A 9,957-nucleotide genomic window follows, 5' to 3' on the forward strand; every position below is an offset into this window, starting at 1 on the left:
GGCCCCAGAACCCGGCTCCCTGACCCTGGCCATAATGCAGAGCTGCCTGGCGCACCTCAGACCACTCCCTGGCCCTCTGGTGGGCACGCCGGGGTGCAGACCCCTCGCCCCGCTGGCACCTCCGTGGCACGTGCGGGAGGGGCAGGAGCCGGGACCAGGAACCGCTGTGGTGAGAGCCAAAGGCACGGGGACTGGCCGCCACAGACCTTTGGCCACCGCAGTGGGGGTGGGGGTGGGCGGGCGCTTGTGTGCCCGGGGGGCTAGGGGAGAGGAGCAGGTGACGTCACCCGGGGACCTGGGGCCCCCAGGGGCGGCGGCGAGAGCCCGGCCTCGTGACCCGTCCGCGCCAATGGCCCTGCGGTCTCCCGGACGACGCGGAGGGGTCCGCGCTGCACCACCGCCGCGCCCCCGCCCCGTGTCCGCACTGCAGAGAGCCGCGGCGAGCAGGCGCCGGCGCACTGGCCCACGTGCTGCGCGAGCGAGGGAGAGCCACAGTCTGAGCGAACGTCCGCGCTGGGAGCCAGGGGTGCCCGACCCCCGTCCGCCGCCGCCGCCGCCGCCGCCGCCGCCGCCACCGCCGCGCATAGCCCCCGGAGAGCCCTGTGGGGACCCCGACCAGGGGTCCTGGGAGACCTGGCCTGGGAGAAGGTAACAGACCCACCTGGGGAGGGAGACGCTGGGCCCCGGGAGACTCCGCCGCCCCTCGCCTGTCCGCCCTATCAGAACTGAAGCAGCCTGCAGGGCAGGGGTCCAGGGTCCTGGGGCGGCGCGGGGAGGGGGCTGAGGCCCGCAGAGACCCCACGGGGGGTGGGGGTGGGGGGCTGGGCAGGGGCGGGGCCTGGCTGCAGAGGCGCCGCCGGGGGAGGAGGACGGCTGGGGGTGGGGGTGGGGGTGGGCGTGGATGTGGGCGTGCGGAGAGGTGGGCATTAACCTCGCTCTCGCCCTGCTCGCATTCACAGGCTGTGGAGACCTGGGCCTTCTGCGATCACCCTAGGAGTTGATCCAGATATGTGCCTCACGCCCTGATCACTCCCCCCAAATTAGTATCCGCAGAGATTCGAGGACATGCCGTTGACCTTGTTACAGGACTGGTGTCGGGGGGAACACCTGAACACCCGGAGGTGCATGCTCATCCTGGGGATCCCCGAGGACTGTGGCGAGGATGAGTTTGAGGAGACACTCCAGGAGGCTTGCAGGCACCTGGGCAGATACAGGGTGATTGGCAGGATGTTTAGGAGGGAGGAGAACGCCCAGGCGATTCTACTGGAGCTGGCACAAGATATCGACTATGCTTTGCTCCCAAGGGAAATACCAGGAAAGGGGGGGCCCTGGGAAGTGATCGTAAAACCCCGTAACTCAGATGGGGAATTTCTCAACAGACTGAACCGCTTCTTAGAGGAGGAGAGGCGGACCGTGTCAGATATGAACCGAGTCCTCGGGTCGGACACCAACTGTTCGGCTCCAAGAGTGACTATATCACCAGAGTTCTGGACCTGGGCCCAGACTCTGGGGGCAGCAGTGCAGCCTCTGCTAGAACAGATGTTGTACCGAGAACTAAGAGTGTTTTCTGGGAACACCATATCCATCCCAGGTGCACTGGCCTTTGATGCCTGGCTTGAGCACACCACTGAGATGCTACAGATGTGGCAGGTGCCCGAGGGGGAAAAGAGGCGGAGGCTGATGGAATGCTTACGGGGCCCTGCTCTCCAGGTGGTCAGTGGGCTCCGGGCCAGCAATGCTTCCATAACTGTGGAGGAGTGCCTGACTGCCTTGCAGCAGGTGTTCGGACCTGTGGAGAGCCATAAAATTGCCCAGGTGAAGTTGTGTAAAGCCTATCAGGAGGCAGGAGAGAAAGTATCTAGCTTTGTGTTACGTTTGGAACCCCTGCTCCAAAGAGCTGTAGAAAACAATGTGGTATCACGTAGAAACGTGAATCAGACTCGCCTGAAACGAGTCTTAAGTGGGGCCACCCTTCCTGACAAACTCCGAGATAAGCTTAAGCTGATGAAACAGCGAAGGAAGCCTCCTGGTTTCCTGGCCCTGGTGAAGCTCCTGCGTGAGGAGGAGGAATGGGAGGCCACTTTAGGTCCAGATAGGGAGAGCCTGGAGGGGCTGGAAGTAGCCCCAAGGCCACCTGCCAGGATCACTGGGGTTGGGGCAGTACCTCTCCCTGCCTCTGGCAACAGTTTTGATGCGAGGCCTTCCCAGGGCTACCGGCGCCGGAGGGGCAGAGGCCAACACCGAAGGGGTGGTGTGGCAAGGGCTGGCTCTCGAGGCTCAAGAAAACGGAAACGCCACACATTCTGCTATAGCTGTGGGGAAGACGGCCACATCAGGGTACAGTGCATCAACCCCTCCAACCTGCTCTTGGTAAAGCAGAAGAAACAGGCTGCAATTGAGTCGGGAAACGGGAACTGGGCTTGGGACAAGAGCCATCCCAAGTCCAAGGCCAAGTAGGCTCGGGAGAACAGGGCAACATTTCCTACCACAGGCCAAGGAGACAAAAGAGATATTGGAAGGAGGGGAAAGAGAAGCCCAGACAAACAGCAAATGAGTTGAGTGGGGCAGAGGGACAGGGCAGCCAGACCAAGGCCAAGCCTTCTCACCCTTGGCCAGCTGGAAGGGACTTCAGCAACCAAGACCAACTAGCAACAGGCTCAGTGGGGGTCAGGTCCAGGTCCCTGAAGAGGTGCTGGAGAGGAAAGCAGGGAGCCACTGCATCCAGCACATGGGGTGACTGGGCCTCAGATGGGGACCCCAAAGAAGCAGAAGCTGAAGAAGGTGCGGCTGGGGGTTCTGTCCTGCTCATCCAACCACCCCTAAATACCCACCCTGTGGACTTTGAGCTGAACATGCCCACTGGCCCCCAGGCCACATGGGACCTGGAGGAGCCTACCTGGGGCCTGCCCCTGCCAGCAGGTGCCAGGGCTGGTGAGGAAGAGCTGGGGGGCAGAGGTAAAGCCCTGCAAGGGAGGCCACAGGGTCCATCCCGTCTTCAGGATCATCTACACAGCACTAGGGGAGCCCCAGGAAGGCAGCACCCTGGAGGCCCTGTGCCAGTAAGGACAGGAGACCCTAAGGCCCTGGGAGCCCAGTGCCAGCCAGAGGTTGTGCAGGCAAGGAGACCAAAGATTGATGAGAAGACCCCCAGCAGGGGTACTGGGTACCCGGCAGGCCAGTGCCCTCACAGTTGACTTGGACCAGGGTGGCTGTGAAGGGAAGTCTTTGTTGCAAAGGAGGAGGAGGAAAAGGGAGGACTTGGTAGGGTTTTGTTTCTTCTGCTTGTTTCTGTACAGGGCCACCAGACTCCTGGAGAGATCAAGCAAGGAGAACCTGGGGCTGCCATGGCCAAAGCAACTCAACAGATGCCAATGCCAAGGCCAGCCCCAACCCTGCCACCTTGGGGAATCCAGCCTGGAGGCATCCCCTAAGCAGCCAGCCATGGCCTGGGTGGAGGCACCTGAAGACGTCTGTCCCAAACTCCCCCAGCCCTGAGCTGGGAGATGACAGGGGGAAAGAGGCCCTCTCAAGGGTGCCAGATGCCTGGGTCTACCAAGAGGGGTCCCCCAACTCACCGTTCCCGGGACAGGCTGCCCCCTGTTCCAGGAAGCTCATCCTCACCTGTGTAGGCCCCTGTAGTGACCCACGCATCCAGCAGACGCCCACCCACCGCTAGCCGTTGTTCCTGCGCAAAGTAGTGTGCTATGCACCCACCCAGGTGGCCGCCTCTGGGCCCAAGGCACATGCTGTGAGCTTCCTGTGAGCCCAGGCTCTGCTCACTGCTGTCCCGCGTCATGAGCACCACCTCTGCTTTCCCTGTGTAGATCTAGGCCAGTGGCTGCTTGTTCTTGTGGAGCTGTGTGTGTTCTTCTCTGAGCAGCTCCTCCCCGGAGTCCCCCAGCACAGTCCCAGGAGATGACAGGAAGGAAGCGCCAGGGCAAGGCGGACACTCACCCCGTGACCACGATGGTTACCGTGACTGTGGGATGAAGAACTGGACCCAGGACGGAGCGGGGCTGCCCTGCCTGAGGCTCCCGAGGAGCTTTGTGCTTTGGTGTTCCACCCCTGTTGTTACTCGTGACTCAGTTTCCTTGACCTGGTAGGGTGTTCCCTGCTGTGTTTTCCAGTGTCCTGTGACTGTCCTGTGCGGGCCATAGGGCAGGGCCCTGCCCCAGCAGATGGGCTTGGGAGGGGGCTCCCTAAAGCCAGTGGACACTGCCAGAGTCCACCTTCCTGGCAAGAGGCAGACCCTGGGGCCCTCAGGAAGGAGGGAGGTGGCAGCGGGGGCTGCAGCAGGAGTAGGAGCAGATGAGGCATCTTGCCAGGAACCTCAGGAGGAGGGGGCCCGGGACCTGTGTGGGACCTGTGTCCTGTGGTGGCCGTTTGCAGTTTCTCTCTGTGTTGTGATTCCCTTCTCTTCAACGTTTTCAGTACGTGTTTCTCTTCAATAAATTTCATTCAGTGTTCCAGCCGGCCTCGCCTCTGCTGTGGGAAACTGGGGATGAGGTTGGCTGGGGATGGGGTTGGGGTGGAGTGAGGGCCACAGTGGCTTTGTTAACACTGGTGTATACTTGGGGTTTGGTCTACAAGGCATTCTAGAATGCCCCATCTGCGCATGTTGGTCATGAGCTAGGGTTCACGGCCCACGGACCCAGGCAAAGAAACCCAGCTGAGCAGGCTGGATAGTCCCAGTAGACAGGACACTGGTAGGCCCAGGCAGTGGCTGGTTGGGTCCTCAGGGCACTGGTTGAGCTTCTCAGAAATGAATAACATATTTAAGGAAGGGTGAGGGACAGCAGGCTGGACCAGTGGCCCCAGGATCCCTTGTATCACTATTGGGGGCTCAGGGCTTCCACACCTGGAGCATCAAAACCAGGCCCATCTCTGTGAGTGTGTGTGAGATGGTGAATATGTGTGAGTATGCATACTAGTGATTGTGTGAGAGTGTAGGAGAGTGAGTTTGTGTCATGTGTCAGCGAATGTGTGAATATGTGAGTGTGTGAGATGGTGTGTGAATATGTTAATTGTTTGTATTTGAGTGTGAGTATGCATCAGTTTTTGTGTGTGAGTGAATGTGTGTTAGTGGTCAAATGTATGTTTATGTGTTTAATGTATATGTGTGTTAGTAAAAGTATGTGAATATGTGAGAGTGAGATGGTGTGTGAATGTGTGTATGACAGTGAATGTGTGGGTGACTTTGTGTTGTTGAGTGTGCACATGAGTGAATATGTGTTTCAGAGTGTGTTAATGTTTATGAGTTTGAGTGTGTGTGCATATGCGTGAATGTGTGGAATGGGTGAGTGTATGTGTGAGTATGTGTGTTAGTGTGTATGAGACAGTTTGAGAGGGTGTGTGAATTTTCGTGTGAGTGCAAATGTTGGGTGATTGATTTTTTTTTTTATTTCTTTAAGGGATCAAGAGAGTTGGAAAGAAGGCAGAGAGAGGTAGAAGTTTCTTTGCCACAAAACAGCAGTGAGACTTTTGTTGCCTCTAGGCTGATGGCCCTAGAGCTGGGCCTACTAGCTAATCATCCATTTCTGACCCCTGGCACATTCCTATTTTTAAGGTTCACATGGCTTCTTGGCCTTTTGGCTACGATCAAGTGCAGTATCTATTTTAAGGTCCCTAATCTAAAAATAGATACGTGTTACAGTTATTGTGTGATTAAAGCTGATAGAAACATCCTCGTATGAATCTCTGTGGACTTTTGTTTTCCTTTCTCCCAAGTAAATACCTAGGAATGGAATGGCTGGGCCACAGGGTAGTGGTATATTTAACTTTATAAGAAACTTCACACAGATTTCCAAAGCTATTGTGACAATTTATACTCCAATGAGCGGTGCCCGTTTCTTAGGGTACTCCAGAAAATCTTGTATTGCCAGCTTTAAACTTTTAACCATTCTGTTGGGTGACTCACTGTGGTATCTCACTGTGGAATTAGTTTGCATTTCTGTGATGACTAATAATATCGAGCACTTTTGTGTGTGCTTATTAGCTATCTGTCTTCCTTAGTGAAGTGCCTGTTCAACTCCCTTGCCTAGTTTTTACCTGGGTTTTTAAATTTTTTATTAGAGTTGTGCAAGTTGTTAAAATACTCTGGATACAAGTACTTTGATATATGTGCTGGGAACACTTTTTACCAGTTGTGTCTTTCTTATGCGTATTCTTAATGGTGTCTGTTCATAAGCTGATGGGTTTAATTATAATGAAGTCCATTGCATCATTTGTTTCTTTTTACAATGACCACTGCCTGGGTCTTGCCTAAGATATCTTTCATTGGCCCACATTTGCAAACATATTGATCTATGTTTTCTTCTAGAACCTCTGTAGTTGTAGCTTTTGCATTTAGGTCTTAGAATATACCTATATTGGCTGGGTGCAGTGGCTCACACCTGTAATCCCAGCACTTTGGGAGGCCAAGGTGGGAGGATTGCCTGAACCCAGGAGTTTGAGACCAGCCTTAGCCTCAAAAAACAAACAAACAACCCCAAAAATTAGCTGGGTGTGGTGGTGCATGCCTATTATCCCAGCTACTTGGGAGGCTGAGGTGGGAGGATCTCTTGAGCCCAGGAGATTGAGCCTGTGCTCTAGCCTGGGCGACAGAGCCAGCTCTTGTCTCAAAAAAAAAAGTACCTAAATTAGTTTTTGGTGTGGGGTCAAGATGCATTTGAAAAGACTTTCCTTTTGACATTGATTTTATTTAGAGTGTTGGTCAAAAACTGTTTGACTTTGTACCTGTGGGTCTATCACAGGGCTCCTCTCTTCTACATGTTTCACTTCTAAAGCTTCCATTTGATTCTCCATTATCGGTGTCGTTTTTCTGTTGAGATCCTTCCTTAATCATTTCTTCATCATTTTCATGTCTCTCTTTCAATTCTGGAACAACACATTTACTTCTAATAACTGTCTTTAAGTTCTCATCTGCTAATCCCATCGTCCTTGCCATTTCTGGGCCTATTGAAACATTTTCTCCTTGGTGTGGGTCACGTTTTTCTCCTTCCCATGTCTAGAAGTTTTTGTGTAAAAGCTGGATATTTTAGGTTAGGATGTAAAATATCTTGGTCTTGTTGTTTCCATTAATTCTGTGTTGAGTTGTTCCAGCAGGCAGTTTGTTTACTTACAGAGCAGCATAAGCCTTTGAAGCCTTGTTTTTAAACTTTGTTAATGTGGGTTTTCATTCTACCATAGACTTGCTCCCGAGGTGTGGCATTTCTAGGCTCTGTACTGAATGCCCAGCTATTTCAATGTGGTCTCTCCACTGTGGCTGGTGGGAAATTGAACATCTCTGAACACTGTGTGAGCTTTGACAATTGTCCAGCTCACAGGTTTAGAGGTGTTCTGTGCTCAACCTTGTGGTGTCTCTATCTGAGCAGAACTTAGTATGCAGCCAAAGACTCAGTGGGAACTTTGTGAGGTGCTCTGGAGCTCTTTCTTTGCTCATTTCCCTTCTCTTCTGCACAGTGACTGCAAATTCTAGAAACCCCAGTGGCATTCAATTGCTCAACTCAGTGAGAATGCCACATGCTGTTTGCATTCTTCCTTTGCTTTCCCATAGACTGTAAGTGCTTCTAAGCTGATATCTGGGCTGATCTTTGGCCCTACATCATTTGTTTCCCTTCTCTCAAAACTTGCAGTCCTGGTGAGCTCTCCACAGCCAAGGCACTCACTCTTTGATGAATGGGGTTGAATGATCTGTAGATATTTGGAGGCTGTAGTGAAAGTTAGTGTGGCTGGGTCCCAGGGTGATGGACGGAGTGGCAAGGAGAAGACAATAGCTCCATAGGGAGGTCAGACAGGGCCACGAAGGGTCTGTAATACTAAGTACTTTGCTAACAACTTTGGACTTCTGCCCTAGAAGTGCAGCAAGGCACCTGGGTCTTCAGGGAATGACCACTGCCCTGAGATTTGTGAAGGATAGGAATGACCTGCTCATGTCTGTGAACTAGAAAAGTCAGCGAGGAAGCAGTGTTAGGGATAGCTTGGAGGGGGCATTCGTATACACCACAGGTGGCTACAGAGGTCGAGATGTTGGCTAAATCCAGGGACTACTGAGTACTCTCATCTGCTGAGGTTGGAGAGACACCAGAGCCAGGAGACAAGGAGATTTCTGTTGGACAGGGTCTCTTTCCAGTCTTGAGCCACACTTCCCCTTGGGAAACTAGAGTTTTGACTGATCATCAAAAAGCCCCTAGAGGTAGCTCTTGTCAGCTAGCACTACTCACCTTCTTCCCATCCCCCCATCCAAAACTCCAGGCCATAGGGTCACATTGTGTCACAAGAGGGAGGGCCTGGGATCTTCCGGAGGCCATGTGCTGCTGGCTGCCTTCTCTCCTCTGAGCTGACACCCTTAAAAGCCTTATTTCTACCAGAAAGTGTGGTATGTCCTCAAGGAGGCACAGTTCAGCCCAGCTCAGTGTGATGGTTAATACTGTCAACTTGATTGGATAGAAGAATATAAAGTATTGTTCCTGGGTGTGTCTGTGAGGGTGTTGCCAAAGGAGATTAACATTTGAGTCAGTGGGCTGGGAAAGGCGGACTCACCCTTAAACTGGGCGGGCACAATCTAATCAGCTGCCATCGAGGTTAGAATATAAGCAGGCAGAAAAATGTGAAAAGAGACACTGGCCTAGCCTGCCAGCCTGCATCTTTCTCCCATGCTGGATGCTTCCTGCCCTTAAACATCGGACTCCAAGTTCTTCAGTTTTGAGACTCAGGCTCTCCTTGCTCCTCAAGCTTACAGACAGCCTATTGTGGGATCTTGTGATCGTGTAAGTTAATACTTAATAAACTCCCACATATATTATATATATATATATATACACACACTTAATAAACTCCCATATATATATATATGGTTATAAACTCCCATATATGTATAGGAGTATAAACACTTAATAAACTCCCATATATATATATATATATGGTTATAAACTCCCATATATATATAGGAGTATAAACACTTAATAAACTCCCATATATGTATATGTGTGTATATATATATAGTTTATACGTATATATATAGTTTATATATATGTATATATATAGTTTATATGTATGTATATGTATATAGATATAGTTTATATATATATATGTATATGTGTATATATATATGTATATAGATCCCATTAGTTCTATCCCTTTAGAGAACACTGATATGCTCAGTTCCAACAGACTTTCACAGCATAGGCCCATCCTTCAAGCAGGCAACTTGCTTCCTGTGAGCTATGACTGTGAGCTATCCTATTGGTTTGCTCCTAAAGTCTTGCCTACAGGGAAAATTTATTGTGGCATCCCCCAGGGAACTTGATCACTGCCCAGTGCTCACAAACTCATGATTTGAGAAAACCATGGGCATCTTTTTCTTGTGGCTAACTAGACCAACGAGGAAACTATCTTCCACAGAACCAACCAAAAGGACACAGACGAATGGCCTGAACTTCACGGAGCAATTTGGAAGCAGGCAACAGAGAAACACAGCACAGAACACTTATGGGGCCAACTCCAGCCAAACCATGATATTTCCTTGGCAACCATGGTCCCAAAATTCACTCTGATATGTGATATGAGACACTGTTCAACACACATAGCACCTGGGAAGCCAGAACCCCGGACTCCTCCAGGAGAGGACAGGGACACGAGTCCCTGGGACCAGGGTGCAGCCATCTGCAGGCTTCTCTCCCAGAAACCGTGGCCCTGCCCCTGAATGCTGGTTGACTGCTGAGTCACCATCCAAACTCCAAAGTCAAAGTGAGGAGGGCCGGCAGGCTCGAGGGCAGAAAGAGCAGGAGCAGGGGCCTCTGACAGGAATCCCTGGACTCCTGGCAGAAAGGGCCAGCCATGCCCAGATGACACTGCCTCCTCGGGAGGAGAGTGAGTGTGCCCCATGCGTTGGAAGAGCCAGTGGCACACACAGGAAGGAAGGGAGCTGGAAGGCAGCTGTGGGAGGAAAGATGCTGA

General features: G+C 52.1%; 1 protein-coding gene across 2 annotated transcripts; it reads left to right on the forward strand.

Annotated features, from left to right (window-relative positions):
• Positions 1-297: 297 nt before the first annotated feature.
• Positions 298-4,469, forward strand: PNMA3 (PNMA family member 3). 2 transcript variants are annotated; one of them, XM_055375830.2, is made up of 3 exons: positions 455-648; positions 960-2,370; positions 2,492-2,662. In XM_055375830.2, the coding sequence occupies exons 2-3, from the start codon at positions 1,066-1,068 to the stop codon at positions 2,552-2,554; spliced, it is 1,368 nt and encodes a 455-aa protein (XP_055231805.1). In that variant the 5' UTR covers positions 455-648; positions 960-1,065; the 3' UTR covers positions 2,555-2,662. The 2 variants fall into 2 exon arrangements, with proteins under 2 accessions (XP_004065112.1, XP_055231805.1); XM_004065064.4 differs by having other exon boundaries at positions 298-648; positions 960-4,469.
• The last annotated feature ends 5,488 nt before the right edge of the window (positions 4,470-9,957 follow it).

Source organism: Gorilla gorilla, chromosome X (assembly GCF_029281585.2).
Source record: "Gorilla gorilla gorilla isolate KB3781 chromosome X, NHGRI_mGorGor1-v2.1_pri, whole genome shotgun sequence".
NCBI classification, from domain to species: Eukaryota; Metazoa; Chordata; class Mammalia; order Primates; family Hominidae; genus Gorilla; species Gorilla gorilla.